This window comes from Rana temporaria, chromosome 5 (assembly GCF_905171775.1).
Source record: "Rana temporaria chromosome 5, aRanTem1.1, whole genome shotgun sequence".
NCBI lineage: Eukaryota > Metazoa > Chordata > Amphibia > Anura > Ranidae > Rana > Rana temporaria.
In genome coordinates this window covers 422,651,062-422,668,676 of record NC_053493.1, presented here as the reverse complement: position 1 = coordinate 422,668,676, position 17,615 = coordinate 422,651,062, and the positions used below count along the sequence as shown (strand labels likewise).

Genomic DNA, 17,615 nt, shown 5'->3' with positions numbered 1-17,615 from the left:
ACCCTGTCCTCTGCTCTACTGACCCCGTCCTCTGCTCTACTGACCCCGTCCTCTGCTCTCCTGACCCCGTCCTCTGCTCTCCTGACCCCGTCCTCTGCTCTCCTGACCCCATCCTCTGCTCTGCTCTACTGACCCCGTGATCTGCTCTTCTCTACTGACCCCATCCTCTGCCCTACTGACTCTGTCCTTTCCCCTCCTGACCCTGTCCTCTGCCCTACGGACCCCATCCTTTTCTCTCCTGACCCTGTCCTCTGACCTACGGACCCCGTCCTTTTCTCTCCTGACCCTGTCCTCTGCCCTACTGACCCCGTCCTCTGCCCTACTGACCCCGTCCTTTGCTCTGCTCTACTGACCCTATCCTCTGCCCTACTGACCCCGTCCTTTGCTCTGCTCTACTGACCCTGTCCTCTGCCCTACGGACCCCTTCCTCTGCCCTACTGACCCCGTCCTCTGCCCTACTGACCCTGTCCTCGGCCCTACTGACCCAGTCCTCGGCCCTACTGACCCAGTCCTCGGCTCCGCTGATATACACACTCTGGGCCGCGCTCACCAATGGCAGACAAGAAGGAGCGATCTTTCTTTTGCCGATGCGGTCACATAACCCGATATTCACAGACGCATGGCTGAACCGTATAAAATAGGGCCGGCGCTCAGTCAGCCGGCGTTCTCGGAGTGCCGCAGATACAGCCGCCATCCCTCTGAGTAACCGGTCCTGACGGGGCCCCGTCTTCCCAGCTGATCAAACCTGACAGGAGTTCCTACTAACTTACAAATACGCTGAGCTCCAAGGATGCGTGGAGAGGAGACGGGGAGGGGGAGGGGGGGGGGTCCAGGAACAAATATATATATAACAAGGCTTTCCTCCCTTATCCCCGGACTGTAGATCGCGGGGGGCCCTTGGTGGTCAGTCAGGGGACACTCAAGCCTGAACAAATTGCAGGCGACAGCTCCGAAAATTCAATTCATTTTCTCTTTATTTGCTCTCCTGCTGTCTGGACCTGCGGGAGACGCCGGCGTTTCCTGCGCCAGATCCGTCCCACCCGGCGCTGAAAACCTTCCCCGGAAATATGATTACAGCAAAAAATATATTTCTATTCATAGAAAAACAGAGTCCCCCGATCGTTACTGACATCTGACAAACCCAATCACTGAATGTCAATCATCTGTAATGTATGAGAGCTGGAGGGTATTCTGCTTATATTTTGCCTTCCCTCCCCCCCTCCCATTATGCTAATGACATCAGGAGGGGGTGGTTAGGGGGGGTTGGAGCCATGAATGTGACCCCGAAAAGCCTGAGTCTCATGCTGGCAGGTCTACATTGTTAGCCCCGAGCGAGCGGCGAGCGCCGGGACCGATCTGATCCTGAGCACCGCCGAATGTGGCCGAGTGCCATAGCAGGTCCCGCCTTCTGGAACCTGCGCAACGTCTATGATGGACGTCCCACTGGTCCAATGCATTGACTGCGGGACGTGTGACGTCCATCATAGGCGCTACAGGCTCCAGAAGGCGGGAATTACTATGTGGCCGCTAGGTCACATACCCGCTCGACGTTCGGGCGGGCGGCTCTCCTCCCCTCCCTTCTCCTCCTCCCAGGCTCCTCGGCTCCCCTCCTCGGCTCTCCTCCCCTCCTCGGCTCTACTCTCCTCCTCGGCTCTCCTCCCCTCCAGGCTCCTTGGCTCTCCTCTCCTCCTCGGCTCTCCTCCCCTCCAGAGTCCTTGGCTCTCCTCCTCTCCTCGGCTCTCCTCTCCTCCAGGCTCCTTGGCTCTCCTCTCCTCCTTGGCTCTCCTCCCCCCCATGCTCCTTGGCTCTCCTCTCTTCCTCGGATGACTGACGGATGACTGCCTGCTGTGACACCCTCCAGGCTCCATCGGCTCTCCTCCCCTCCCCTCCTCGGCTCTCCTCTCCTCCTCGGCTCTCCTCCCCCCCAGGCACCTCGGCTCCCCTCCCCTCCTCAGCTTTCCTCTCCTCCTTGGCTCTCCTCCCCTCCAGGCTCCTTGGCTCTCCTCTCCTCCCCTCCATGCTCCTTGGCTCTCCTCTCCTCCTCAGATGACTGACGGATGACTGCCTGCTGTGACACCCTCCAGGCTCCATCGGCTCTCCTCCCCTCCCCTCCTCGGCTCTCCTCTCCTCCTCGGCTCTCCTCCCCCCCAGGCACCTCGGCTCCCCTCCCCTCCTCAGCTTTCCTCTCCTCCTTGGCTCTCCTCCCCTCCAGGCTCCTTGGCTCTCCTCTCCTCCTCGGCTCTCCTCCCCCTGGGCGCCTCGGCTCGCCCTCCCCTCCTCAGCTTTCCTATCCTCCTTGGCTCTCCTTCCCTCCTCGGCTCTTCTCCCCTCCAGGCTCCTTGGCTCTCCTCTCCTCCTCGGCTTTCCTCCCCCCAGGCTCCTCAGCTCTTCTTTCCTCCTCGGCTCTCCTCCCCCCAGGCTTCTCGGCTCCCCTCCCCTCCTCGGCTCTCCTCCCCTCCAGGCTACTTGGCTATCCTCTCCTCCTCGGCTCTCCTCCCCTCCAGGCTCCTTGGCTCTCCTCTCCTCGAACGACTGACGGATGACTGCCTGATGTGACACCACACACCACGGCTGAGCTGAGGGAGGTCAGACAGTGTATGTAAATGTTAGTATATGTAGGTCACTACCATCAGTGTATGTAGGTCAGGTAGGTCACGGCCCAGCCAAAAAAAAAGCCTGCATCACATACACCATCTCCCCCCCCCCAACCCAGTTTCCGGCCTTGGGCTTCGGGCTGAAGCCACTGGTCTTTTTGCAACCTAGCAACGCCCCTGATACAAGGTGCCCACTGTATCGGAAGGGCCCGTGGGACCCAGAAGCTCCCCGATGCCTCTTATGTGTAGATCACCCTGTGTCTCTAATAGGGGCACAGGGTGAATGAGAACCCCACTATGGTCTGGGCTAGTCAGATTTTATTGTATATATTGTATATATATTGTGTGTTGGCTGTTGTGTACTATAAAGCTTGCTGTGGTAATTAAGTCTGCTACTGTGAAGTAAATGAATCTAGGATGGTCTAAAGATCTTTCATTGTGTTGTGCTAATTGACCCTGTATTGTGTGAAGGTCTATTGATGATTAATGTGTATTTTGAGTTAGCAGACTGTCTAAAGGTAATGTGTCCGAGACATCAGCTGTAGTTAATTAGCTCATGTAAAGTATGTCAGTGCCGGAGTCATGGTGTCTACCAAAAAGATGTGTATTGGGGCTCCTTGTGTAATGTTGTGGGTGGAGTTGGGTCATTGTTCATTTTGGTTACTAACTGTATATAAGAGCTCGATTTTCTCAATAAAGGGTCTATTCTTGTGGAACCTCAAACAGAGCTGTGTGTCTCGTTATTGGGGTTCGTCTGCCTGACTGTGGAGTGTCGATAAGCTGTCTTGGGTTCGGGAATGGAATATCTTAAACGGCTTGAACACCTGTCCCATTTGGGGTGCCGTTACACCCACCTACCTTCTGGATCAGGAGGACGATGATGGGGATCAGCTGGGCCCTCTCATTCTCCAGACTGAACAGGGTTTGGGGGGTCCGAATGAAGACCTTGGTGTAGCCGTAAGCCACGTCATCCTGGAAGTCATGCTGATCCATCAGAGCTTTGGTGGCTTCCATGTCGGTGTTCATGAGGTGGTTGGGCCACGTGTATTCACAGGTCATCTTATATCTGTCATGAGGGATGAAACAACATGAAACATGGGACATCAAAAACTAAATGCCTTATAAATGGAACAGAACCACTACACGTCCCTCTTGTCCATAGGGCACAATTAACAAGGACATCAGTGAGAGGAATAGTGTCCCATCATTGGTATCAGTGGGAGGAATAGTGTCCCATCATTGGTATCAGTGGGAGGAATAGTGTCCCATCATTGGTATCAGTGACAAGAATAGTGTCCCATCATTGGTATCAGTGGGAGGAGTTGTGTCCCATCATTGGTGTCAGTGGGAGGAATAGTGTCCCATCATTGGTGTCAGTGGGGGGAATAGTGTCCCATCATTGGTGTCAGTGGAAGGAATAGTGCCCCATCATTGGTGTCAGTGGGAGGAATAGTGTCCCATCATTGGTGTCAGTGGGAGGAATAGTGTCCCATCATTGGTGTCAGAGAGAGGAATAGTGTCCCATCATTGGTGTCAGTGGGAGGAATAGTGTCACATCATTGGTGTCAGTGGGAGGAATCGTGTCCCATCATTGGTATCAGTGGGGGGAATAGTGTCCCATCATTGGTGTCCGTGGGAGGAATCGAGCCCCATCATTGGTGTCAATGGGGGGAATAGTGTCCCATCATTGGTGTCAGTGGGAGGAATAGTGTCCCATCATTGGTGTCAGAAATCAAAGCAGCTGAATGAGCGATATTGCTTCTGCGATCTTCAGGGGCCCTCAACAGAAGCAGCTGGGGGCCCCATACTGACATCATGCTTTACCTCTGCAGGAATCTGTCATAGGGCTGCCTGTAGGCGAATCCGGCCCTCCTGACCCTCACGTTCTCCATCAGCCCCAGATATTCCACCTGATGGAGGCAGCGGCGATCATCGAACAGCAGCGGCGATTTCTGGTCATTGGGCTTAATGCAGCGCACGTAATACGGCTCCTAGGAGGAGGGAGAGGGAGCGGCAGAGACCAATCAGATGATTGCACAGTATAAAGAAAAGGCCTATTCCATAAATATCTTTTTAATCACCAAATGTCATTTAATAATTTTTGATATACACCAATTGCAGCCAGCAGGGGGCAACCTCCAAACAAGAAGGGGAGCATTCTAATGCTCTAAGAACAGCTCTGTCTGAAATAGATCGGATTCTTACAAAAGCTTCAGGCCATCCGGAACCTCTGGGCCCTTTAGTAAAAATAAAAAAAATAAACCTCTGGGCCCTTTAATAAAAAAATAAATAAAATAAATATATACAAAGAAATAAATAAACATTTATAAAAAAAGAAAAAAAGAAAAGGGGGTTGACATCCAGGGCCCTGGGGACCTCTGGGGCCTTTAATAAAAAAATATATAAACAAAAATAAAAAAATAAACATTTATAAAAAATAAAAAAAAGGGGGGGTTCGCAACATGGGGCCCTGGGGACCTCTGAGCCCTTTAATAAAAAATAAATATATATATATATATATATATATATATATATATATATATATATATATATATATATAAATAAAAGAAAAAGAAAACATAAATAAATAAAATAATATAAAAAAAAATATTATTTTTTATAAAAAAAAGGGGGGTTGCCATCCAGGGCCCTGGGGACCTCTGGGCCCTTCTTTAATAATAATAATAATAATAATAATAATAATAATAATAATAATAATAATAATAATAATATATATATATATATATATATATATATATATATATAAATAAATAAATAAAATAAATAAAAAAATATATATAGAAATATATATATATATATATATATATATATATATATATATATATATATATATATATATATATATATATATATATATATATATATATATATATATACACATATATAAATAAAAGAAATAAAAAAAAAAAAAAAAAAAAAAAAAAAATTATAAAAAAAAAGGGGGGTTGTCATCCAGGCCCCTGGGGACCTTCGGACCCCTAAAAAAAAAAAAAAATTGTCCCTTTAATAAAAAATAAAATACAAATATATTAAAAAATATATATATTTTTTTCATAAAAAATACATAAAAAAGGGGGGTTGTAATCTGGGGCCCTGGGGACCTCCGGGCCCCTTACAGGTGTACTGCCTGTACCCCCCTGTTGGCGGCCCTGTGTGTGAGCACCGTTTAGTACAACAGCACTGTGATCCCAGGGTGCTGTGATGGTCCTTGACACCCTGGGCTCACAGGAAGTGGACTGCATGGTGATGCGTGTCATTAAACCAGGAAGACCAGCAGCGCCAGCGCAGCAGACCTCATGTGGAGGCCACCGCTGGGGAGGAGGTGAGTATTGCAGCCGGAGCTGGTTTTGAAATCTTCACACTTGCTGGGAAATTGATATTTTATTTCTAGCGAAGAACTTGGGTTCGGGCTTTAAGGAGAAGTGACAGAAGAGCTGCCATGCACAGCGATGAACGAATCCATCTCTCTCCCCTGATAATGGTTAAGCCGGCATTGTCTGCCCTGGGCCGACGGAGTGACAGCAGCGTGGCAGGATAATGGATGTCTGGGTACGGCGGAGATCGCAGAGAGAGGGAGCGCTGGGTGAATTATTTAATGCTGGATTGGCAGGTGGAGAATTCCTGCCACATTATCACACTTCAATGATTTATTTTTGTCTGTTCTGTCACCTCGGCCCAACACACAGGACATAGTGATGAGGAAAGGCGGGGGCCACCAGAAACAAGAACAGGAGAGGAATAGCAGAGCTAATAAGAGGCAAGGAGTGCCAGGGACAAGAAGAGGCGAGGGGTGCCAGGGACAAGGAGAGGCGAGGGGTGCCAGGGACAAGAAGAGGCAAGGGGTGCCAGAAACAAGGAGAGGCGAGGGGTGCCAGAAACAAGGAGAGGCGAGGGGTGCCAGTGACAAGGAGAGGCGAGGGGTGCCAGAGACAAGGAGAGGCGAGGGGTGCCAGTGACAAGGAGAGGCGAGGGGTACCAGAGACAAGAAGAGGCGAGGGGTGCCAAAGACAAGGAGAAGCGAGGGGTGCCAGAGACAAGAAGAGGTGAGGGGTGCCAGAGACAAGGAGAAGCGAGGGGTGCCAGAGACAAGAAGAGGTGAGGGGTGCCAGAGACAAGAAGAGGTGAGGGGTGCCAGAGACAAGAAGAGGCGAGGGGTACCAGAGACAAGATGAGGCGAGGGGTACCAGAGACAAGGAGAGGCGAAGGGTGCCAGAGACAAGGAGAGGCGAGGGATGCCAGAGACAAGAAGATGTGAGGGGTGCCAGAGACAAGAAGAGGCGAGGGATACCAGAGACAAGAAGAGGCGAGTGGTGCCAGAGACAAGAAGAGGCGAGGGGTACCAGAGACAAGATGAGGCGAGGGGTACCAGAGACAAGGAGAGGCGAAGGGTGCCAGAGACAAGGAGAGGCAAGGGGGGTGCCAGAGACAAGGAGAGGCAAGGGGGGTACCAGAGACAAGAAGAGGCAAAGGCCACCAGAGACAAGAAGAGGCGAGGGGTACCAGAGACAAGAAAAGGCGAGGGGTGCCAGAGACAAGAAGAGGCGAGGGGTACCAGAGACAAGAATAGGCGAGGGGTGCAAGAGGGAAGAAGAGGCAAGGGCCGCCAGAGACAAGAAGAGGCGAGGGGTACCAGAGACAAGATGAGGCGAGGGGTACCAGAAACAAGAAGAGGCAAGAGCCGCCAGAGACAAGAAGAGGCGAGGGGTACCAGAGACAAGATGAGGCGAGGGGTACCAGAAACAAGAAGAGGCGAGGGGTACCAGAGACAAGGAGAGGCGAGGGGTGCCAGAGACAAGGAGAGGCAAGGGGGGTGCCAGAGACAAGGAGAGGCAAGGGGTACCAGAGACAAGAATAGGCGAGGGGTGCAAGAGGGAAGAAGAGGCAAGGGCCGCCAGAGACAAGAAGAGGCGAGGGGTACCAGAGACAAGATGAGGCGAGGGGTACCAGAAACAAGAAGAGGCAAGAGCCGCCAGAGACAAGAAGAGGCGAGGGGTACCAGAGACAAGATGAGGCGAGGGGTACCAGAAACAAGAAGAGGCGAGGGGTACCAGAGACAAGGAGAGGCGAGGGGTGCCAGAGACAAGGAGAGGCAAGGGGGGTGCCAGAGACAAGGAGAGGCAAGGGGGGTACCAGAGACAAGAAGAGGCAAAGGCCACCAGAGACAAGAAGAGGCGAGGGGTACCAGAGACAAGAAAAGGCGAGGGTCCCCAGAGACAAGAAGAGGCGAGGGGTGCCAGAGACAGGAAGAGGCGAGGGGTGCCAGAGACAAGAAGAGGCGAGGGGTGCTAGAGACAAGAAGAGGCGAGGGGTGCTAGAGACAAGAAGAGGTGAGGGGTGTCAGAGACAAGAAGAGGCGAGGGGTGCCAGAGACAGGAAGAGGCGAGGGGTGCCAAAGACAAGAGGAGGCGAGGGGTACCAGAGACAAAAAGAGGTGAGGGGTGCCAGAGACAAGAAGAGACGAGGGGTGCCAGAGACAAGAAGAGGCGAGGGGTGCCAGAGACAAGGAGAGGCGAGGGGTGCCAGAGACAAGGAGAGGCAAGGGGGGTACCAGAGACAAGAAGAGGCAAAGGCCACCAGAGACAAGAAGAGGCGAGGGGTACCGGAGACAAGAAGAGGCAAAGGCCACCAGAGACAAGAAGAGGCGAGGGGTACCAGAGACAAGAAGAGGCGAGGGGTGCCAGAGACAAGTAGAGGCGAGGGGATACCAGAGACAAGAAGAGGCGAGGGGTACCAGAGACAAGAAGAGGCGAGGGGATACCAGAGACAAGAAGAGGCGAGGGGATACCAGAGACAAGAAGAGGCGAGGGGTTCCAGAGACAAGAAGAGGCGAGGGGATACCAGAGACAAGAAGAGGCGAGGGGTACCAGAGACAAGAAGAGGCGAGGGGTACCGGAGACAAGAAGAGGCGAGGGGTCCCCAGAGACAAGAAGAGGTGAGGGGATACCAGAGACAAGAAGAGGCGAGGGGTACCAGAGACAAGAAGAGGCGAGGGGTACCAGAGACAAGAAGTGGCGAGGGGTGCCAGAGACAAGAAGAGGCGAGGGGATACCAGAGACAAGAAGAGGTGAGGGGTACCAGAGACAAGAAGAGGCGAGGGGTGCCAGAGACAAGAAGAGGCGAGGGGATACCAGAGACAAGAAGAGGCGAGGGGATACCAGAGACAAGAAGAGGCGAGGGGTACCAGAGACAAGAAGAGGCGAGGGGTGCCAGAGACAAGAAGAGGCGAGGGGTGCTAGAGACAAGAAGAGGCGAGGGGTGCTAGAGACAAGAAGAGGTGAGGGGTGCCAGAGGCAAGCCAGCTTCATAAAGACTTGATGGGGCCAGTTTGGTGTGGAGGAACTCCAGCGTCCTGCACAGACCCCCGACCTCACCCCTACTGATCACCTTTGGGATGAATTTAAATGCCAAATGTAAGGCAGGTCTTTTTTTTTGGCGCCCAACGTGAGGCACAACATGTGAGGGGGTCTTCTGATTCAACATCAGTACCTGACCTCACAAATTGGCACCAATTCCCACAGACACCCTCCAAAATCGTATTAAAAGCCTCCCCAGGAGAATGGTGGATGTTAGAGTCACAAAGGGGGGACAACTCCATGCTTCATGGGGAAGTGAGGGGGGGGGGGAGTAGTATGCCCAATAAGTATGATGACCGGGTGTCCACAGACACAAGAGAACAAGGAAAAGATTTGGGAATCGTGTCCATAGGAGCTCCTTATAGAGTTACTACAAGTTCCTATTTGTCATAGAGACTGGAATGTGACCCCACACATAGCTCGATGCCGTTCCCGATCTCCGCAAAACACTCATCCAATCACCTTCCGCTATTATTGGCCATTGTAGTCTTTCTGTGAGTAATTGTGACCAGAATAGAACCTTCCCTGCCACCAGATCTATAAAAAGAAATAACTACCGACTTCCAACAGAGGTAGTGAGTCAGTCACCAGTTACGGGTCCGTTTTATAAAAAAATTCACGGATAATGTGTCTGATATGTGTATTTCTGCGTGATTGTCGGCTCCATCTAGTGGGCATAATGTGGTATTTTTTCCTGATTGCTGCATTTAAAGAAAATACCTCATTCTGGCCACTAGATGGAGCCGACAACCATAGGAAATATACATATTAGATACATTATGGGGATTATGTGTGCCGACTGTGCCATTTTTTTTTTAGAATTGGAACCTTACGTCAATTTACACATGCCCGGGACAAACATAGGTCAATACTCAAAATATCTCCATTCTGCAGATCTCTCCCCTCTCTCTAACCTCATTCATTCTGCAGATCTCTCCCCTCTCTCTAACCTCATTCATTCTGCAGATCTCTCTCCTCTCTCTCTCTTTCCCCCCCTCCATTCTGCAGATCTATCCACCCTATCTCTACCCCTCCCCTTCTCTATCTCTGCTCCCTGTATACATTTATACTTATATACTTTCTCTCCCGCCTCTCTCTCCCCCCATCGGTTTTGCATATATCTACCCTCTGTTTATTGCTTATTTTATGCATCCTCCTGAGGAAGTGGCTAGTGTCGTGTGACGTAACGCGTTGACAGTGTTTTTATACTATTATGTGAACAATGAATATTGAATTCATGAAGAATCCATTTCTCGGCCTCTCTTTCAAGTTTGGGCGCCTCTACTGACACCACCTCCCCATTTTTGGGGCTCGAAGACCTCTTACTGATTCGCAAAGTTTGAAAAAAACAGCAGATGTATAATTGGGGTGAATGTTACGGAAATGTGGATTTTCTGATGAATGGGACGTTCAAGTTCTAGCAAATGCAGAATGGTTGAGCGAATGAGCAGACAGATGGGCTTTATGGAAGCCGTATGTCTATTAGCGGGGATGAGCGGAGAACGATCGGAGAATTCCTCATTGACTGCGTTATAGATAAACCATAAAGACGTCTTTACTGTTGGTGTTCAGTTTGCAAAATAATTAGAGAAATAAAGACTCCACTCTAAATTCTGTGTGATATATTATTGTCATTGGATGGTTTTCGTTTTCGTCTATACTCCATTCTTTTCTCACTTCACTTCAGAGCTAACCCAAAAGAAAACCAGTTTGAGGGACTCAATGACCCTTGGGGACATTGAGTTCCTCAATTTGGGTTTCTACTGGGTTGTTGCTCTGAGTTCTGTACCACATGGACTCTGACCTTGGTAACTTTTTCCTTGCTTCTCTTAGTCTCTTAGTCTTTGAGTTGGCTCCTAACCCAGTCAGATTGGTTCCTAACCCAAGAGAAAACTAACTTGATGGACTGAATGACCCTTGGGTCGTTCAGTCCATTAACTTGGTTGTCTTTTGGGTCGTTGTTCTGAGTTTTGTTCTAGTCTTCGAGTTGGCTTCTATTTACAGCAGTCCGAATGGTCTTCCCAAAAGAAAAACAGTTTGAGGGACTCAACGACCCTTGGGTCGTCGAGTCCATCAAGTTTTTTTTTTGTTGGGGTTGTTGTTCTGAGTTATGTACCATATAGACTCAGACCCTGGAAATGTTTTCTTGGTTACTTAGTCTTTGAGTCAGCATCTATTTACGGAAGTCAGATTGGTCTCTAACCCCCCCAAAAAAACAACTTGATGGACTTAACAACCCTTGGGGTCATTAAGTCCTTCAAGTTGGTTTTTTTTTTGGGTTGTTGTTGAGTTCTGTACCACATGGACTTCGACCCTGGGAATTTTTTCCTTGTTTCTTCTCGTTTTTGAGACAGCTTCTAATTACGGCAGTTAGATTGGTCTCTAACCGAAAAGAAAAAAAAATTGATAGACTCAACGACCCTTGGGGTCACTGAGTCCATCAAGTTGGTATTTTTTGGGGCTTTTGTTCTGAGTTATGTGCCACATGGACTCTGACCTTGGGAATGTTTTCCTTGTTTCCTTTAGTCTTTGAGTTGGCTTCTATTTATAGCAGTCAGAATGGTCTCTAACCCAAAAGAAAAACAAATTGATGGACTCAACGACCCTTGGGTTTTCTTTTGGGTTGATGTTCTGAGTTCTGCACCACATGGACTCCAACCCTGGGAGTTTTTTCCTTGTTTCTTTTAGTCTTTGAGTTGGCTTCTATTTACAGCAGTCAGATTGGTCTCTAACCCAAAAGAAAACTAACTTGAAGGACTCAACGACCCTTAGGGTCAGTTAATCTATGAAGTTGGTCTTCTTTCGGGTTGTTGTTCTGAGTTCTGTACCACATGGACTTTGACCATGGGGATTTTTTTCCTTGTTTCTTTTAGTCTTTGAGTCGGCTTCTATTTACAGCAGTCAGATTGGTCTCTAACTTAAAAGAAAACTAACTTAATGGATTCAGCGACCCTTGGGTCATAGAATCCATCAAGTTGGTTTTCATTTGGGTTGTTGTTCTGAGTTCTGTACCACATGGACTCCGACCCTGGGAATTGTTTCCTTGTTTCTCTTAGTCTTTGAGTCGGCATCTATTTACAGCAGTCAGATTGGTCTCTAACTCAAAAGAAAACCAACTTGATGGGCTCAACAACCCTTGGGTCATAGAATCCATCAAGTTGGTTTTCATTTGGGTTGTTGTTCTGCATTCTGCACCACATGGACTCCAACCCTGGGAGCTTTTTCCTTGTTTCTTTTAGTTGGCTTGTATTTATAGCAGTCAGATTGGTCTCTAACCCAAAAGAAAACCAACTTGAAGGACTCAACGACCCTTAGGGTCAATTAATCTATGAAGTTGGTCTTTTTTCGGGTTGTTGTTCTGAGTTCTGTACCACATGGATTTTTTTCCTTGTTTCTTTTAGTCTTTAGGTCATCTTCTATATAAAGCAGTCAGATTGGTCTCTAGTGGGAAGGGAGTAGACTCAGGGCTCACCTTGCAGGCCAGGTTCTCGGCTAGTGACACCATGGAGTTCTTGAAGAGCGTTGCAGCTGTCAGGGGTCTCTTCGTCACCTCACTGATACTCAACTTTCCATCCGGCCACATGTCCTTCAGAACGGGGTCTTTACTGGAAGAGAGGAGAGATGGGCTTAGACCCTTCACAGCACAATATCTATAGGAGTGAGATTATCCGCACTCTGCATATTATGGAATTAAGTTTCCATTCACACCATGGAGGTGTGACGTAGCGCACACACGTTTCTGCCCGTTCCCGCACATCCCGTGTAGGGCAGCCCATTAAGTTCAATGGGCTTCCCTATATGTGAGAAACGCACAACAGAAGTCTCTGACCCTTTTGCAAAATCTCGCTGCATTGTTAGGTGCAGGGGGCACCGCCATGTGTCTATTAAAGGGCTACGCGTTTCTGTGCATGTCAGGAAAGCACACGATTTAGCGCACGTTCTTGACACGCACAGTGTGTGAATGTAACCTTAAAGATGAAGTATAGCTATTTTTTTTAAATAGTTACATTGTTCCAGCTTGGACCAATGAAAGTGTGTATAATGTGCCATACCTGTGGGATCCCTCCAGAACAGGGGTCTCAATGGGACCCTCTTTAGGAGATATCAACAGTAGCTGCGTTTGATGGACACAGTACGCATTTCACCAATGTCCTGATTTTCACTGACATTTTCTTGAAATAAAAACTCCCAGTTTCCCTTGATTGGCCCCTACACACTTGCACAGCCCCGGTTCTCCATGCCGGGCCCGTCTTGGATTTTTTGGGTCCTATTTAATAGTGGCTATCTATTGGCCCTTCTTTAGTAGATACAGTATCAGCTGTACATCAGCATCCCGGTTCTCCATGTTGGGTCACCTCTTGGATCTATCGGACCCTCTTTAGTAGATATCATGTGAACGTCAGCAGCATGGCCTTGGCTCTCCATGTCGGGGCCCCTCTTGGATCTACTGGACCTTTTTTAATAGATATCAGGTGTATGTCAGCAGCACAGTCCTGGCTCCCCATATTGGGTCCTATCTTGTATCTATCGGACACTTTTTAGTAGCTATCATGTGCATGTCAGCAGCATGGCCTTGGTTCTCCATGACTTGGTCCCTCTTGGATCTACTGGACCTTCCTTAGTAGATACCAGGTGTAAGTCAGCAGCACAGTCCCGGTTCTCCATGTCGGGGCCCCTCTTGGATCTATCAGACACTTTTTAGTAGATATCATGTGCATGTCAGCAGCATGGCCTTGGTTCTCCATGACGGGGTCCCTCTTGGATCTACTGGACATTCTTTAGTAGATATCAGGTGTACGTCAGCAGCCGGTCCCGATTCTCCATGTCAGGGCCCCTCTTGCCTCTATAGGACCTTCTTTAGTAGATATCATATGCACATCAGCAGCACGGTGCCGATTCTCCATGTCAGGGCCCCTCGTGGATCTACTGGACCTTCTTTGGTAGATCTCAGGTGCACGTCAGCAGCACGGCCCCGGTTCTCCATGTTGGGGCTCCCATTGGATCAATTGGACCTTCTTTAATAGATATCAGGTGTATGGAAGCAGCACAGTCCTGGTTCCCCATATTGGGTCCTATCTTGTATCTATCGGACACTTTTTAGTAGATATCATGTGAACGTCAGCAGCATGGCCTTGGCTCTCCATGTCGGGGCCCCTCTTGGATCTACTGGACCTTCCTTAGTAGATACCAGGTGTAAGTCAGCAGCACAGTCCCAGTTCTCCATGTCGGGGGCCCCTCTTGGATCTATCAGACACTTTTTTAGTAGATATCATGTGCATGTCAGCAGCATGGCCTTGGTTCTCCATGATGGGGTCCCTCTTGGATATACTGGACATTCTTTAGTAGATATCAGGTGTACGTCAGCAGCCGGTCCCGATTCTCCATGTCAGGGCCCCTCTTGCCTCTATAGGACCTTCTTTAGTAGATATCAGATGCACATCAGCAGCACGGTGCCAATTCTCCATGTCAGGGCCCCTCGTGGATCTACTGGACCTTCTTTGGTAGATCTCAGGTGCACGTCAGCAGCACGGCCCCGGTTCTCCATGTTGGGGCTCCCGTTGGATCTATTGGACCTTCTTTAATAGATATCAGGTGTATGGCAGCAGCACAGTCCTGGTTCCCCATATTGGGTCCTATCTTGTATCTATCGGACACTTTTTAGTAGATATCATGTGAACATCAGCAGCATGGCCTTGGCTCTCCATGTCGGGCCCCTCTTGGATCTACTGGACCTTCCTTAGTAGATACCAGGTGTAAGTCAGCAGCACAGTCCCGGTTCTCCATGTCGGGGCCCCTCTTGGATCTATCAGACACTTTTTAGTAGATATCATGTGCATGTCAGCAGCATGGCCTTGGTTCTCCATGACGTGGACCCTCTTGGATCTACTGGACATTCTTTAGTAGATATCAGGTGCACATCAGCAGCACTGTCCCGATTCTCCATGTCAGGGCCCCTCTTGCCTCTATAGGACCTTCTTTAGTAGATATCAGGTGCACATCAGGAGCACAGTCAGATTCTCCATGTCAGGGTCGCTCTTGGATCTACTGGACCTTCTTTGGTAGATCTCAGGTGCACGTCAGCAGCACGGTCCTGGTTCTCCATGTTGGGGCCCCTCTTGGATCTATTGGACCTTCTTTAATAGATATCAGGTGTATGGCAGCAGCACAGCCCCGGTTCTCCATGTTGTGGCCCCTCTTGCATCTATAGGACCTTCTTTAGTAGATATCAGGTGCACATCAGCAGCACGGCCCTGGTTCTCAATGTTGGGGCCCTTTTTGGATCTATTGGACCTCCTTTAGTAGATATCAGGTGCATTCAGCAGCATGGCCATGTTGGGGCCCCTCTTGGATCTACTGGACCTTCTTTGCTAGATCTCAGGTGCACGTCAGCAACATGACCCCGGTTCTCCATGTCGGGGCCCCTCTCGGACATTCTTTAGTAAATATCAGGCATACGTCAGCAGCCTCCCGCGGTGTGAGAACGCAGCGCCCCAATTCTGATTCACACTCTTATTTCCAGCACCAGTCTGACGTCAGACGGATAAAGCAGAATAATTATCTGTAGACACGTTCTGGAAATAACTTATCACATGGAAGAGTGTCTTATATCCAGATATGAAGAGTGTTATCCATGAGCCTCCGGCTGGAAATAAAACATATTCAACATTTTTTATTATTCAGTGTAATTTATCCCTCCTGAAGGTGAAAGCAGATTTATTTATATTCAGCAACACCATGGGGGGGGGGGGGTCTATTCATACGGGAAAAAAATGGCATAGATATTCATCCAGCCAAACTTCTGTGGGAACTAAGCAGCAAAATCGAAGGTGCTTTGGTTATTTTCTCTTCAGGTCGAATATTCCTCAACTAATATTGTCAATAGTAAAGACAGGTTCATTCATATACTATAGTGAAATGGGAAAATGCTACATTATGGCCACTAGAGGGAGCTGAGGATCATAGGAAAGAAATAGATGGAGCTGAGGATCATAGGAAAGAAATAGATGGAGCTGAGGATCATAGGAAAGAAATAGAGGGAGCTGAGGATCATAGGAAAGAAATAGATGGAGCTGAGGATCATAGGAAAGAAATAGATGGAGCTGAGGATCATAGGAAAGAAATAGAGGGAGCTGAGGATCATAGGAAAGAAATAGAGGGAGCTGAGGATCATAGGAAAGAAATAGAGGGAGCTGAGGATCATAGGAAAGAAATAGATGGAGCTGAGGATCATAGGAAATAAATAGATGGAGCTGAGGATCATAGGAAAGAAATAGATGGAGCTGAGGATCATAGGAAAGAAATAGAGGGAGCTGAGGATCATAGGAAAGAAATAGATGGAGCTGAGGATCATAGGAAATAAATAGAGGGAGCTGAGGATCATAGGAAAGAAATAGAGGGAGCTGAGGATCATAGGAAAGAAATAGATGGAGCTGAGGATCATAGGAAAGAAATAGATGGAGCTGAGGATCATAGGAAAGAAATAGAGGGAGCTGAGGATCATAGGAAAGAAATAGATGGAGCTGAGGATCATAGGAAAGAAATAGATGGAGCTGAGGATCATAGGAAAGAAATAGATGGAGCTGAGGATCATAGGAAAGAAATAGATGGAGCTGAGGATCATAGGAAAGAAATAGATGGAGCCGAGGATCATAGGAAAGAAATAGATGGAGCTGAGGATCATAGGAAAGAAATAGATGGAGCTGAGGATCATAGGAAAGAAATAGATGGAGCTGAGGATCATAGGAAAGAAATCCATTTTAATAAGAAGAGATACATTGTAACCATTCTAAAGTGCGCTTTTTTTGTTCAGAATGGAGTATTGAGGATAGGTTTCACACCCGGCGTGTCGGGAATGAGCGCAAAATGACGCGCTTTCGGCAACACATACACAGAAACGCGTTGCCCTTTAGCAGCCCAACGGTGGTTATCGGCACCCCTGTGCATCTGCAAAACACGTGCGATTTTTGGTGAAAGAGTCAAGGACTTCTTTTCTGCGTGCTCGGGGGCAGGACATCGCAATAAATGGGCTGACCTTAGATGCGACGCACGGGAAATGCGCAAAAATGTGCTTCGCTCAGTCGCACCTGTATCGCGTGAGCTGAGCCTAAAGCAGAAATTTTGTCACCCGTTCCCTTCTAATCATGGTAAGCCCCCGATAAATGTGGGGTCCTCGGGCCAGGCTGTTTATCATGGATTCCTATTTCTATTTCTATCAATCCTCTATTCCCACTGATCCCACTGTTTCTATCGATACCCTATTATCATAGACCCCCTATTTCTGTCAATCCTTTCATTTTATTACTCTCCTATTTCCATTGATCCCCTATTTCCATTGATCCCCTTTTTCCATTGACCCCCATATCCATTGATCTCCTATTTCTATCGATCCCCTATTTTCATTGATCCCCTATTTTCATTGATCTCCTATTTCCATTGATCCCCTATTTTCATTGATCCCTTTTTTCCATGTATCTCCTATTTCCATTTATCTCCTATTTCCAGTTATCTCCTATTTCCATTGATCCCCTTTTTCCATTGATCCCCTATTTTCATTGATCCCCTATTTTCATTGATCCCCTATTTCCATTCATCTCCTATTTCCATTGATCCCCTATTTCCATTGATCCCCTATTTCCATTTATCTCCT

At 48.5% G+C, this 17,615-nt stretch overlaps 1 protein-coding gene across 1 annotated transcript in view; it reads right to left on the bottom strand.

Annotated features, from left to right (window-relative positions):
* The window catches only part of LOC120941702 (unconventional myosin-Ig-like), a 179,130-nt gene that overhangs the window by 82,952 nt on the left and 78,563 nt on the right, over positions 1–17,615 (bottom strand). The window contains exons 14-16 of the mRNA XM_040355291.1: positions 12,441–12,573; positions 4,419–4,585; positions 3,453–3,660 (exon numbers count right to left, since the gene is read on the bottom strand). Of these exons, the coding sequence (XP_040211225.1) occupies positions 3,453–3,660; positions 4,419–4,585; positions 12,441–12,573 (508 nt within the window). The remainder of the gene's footprint in view (positions 1–3,452; positions 3,661–4,418; positions 4,586–12,440; positions 12,574–17,615) is intronic.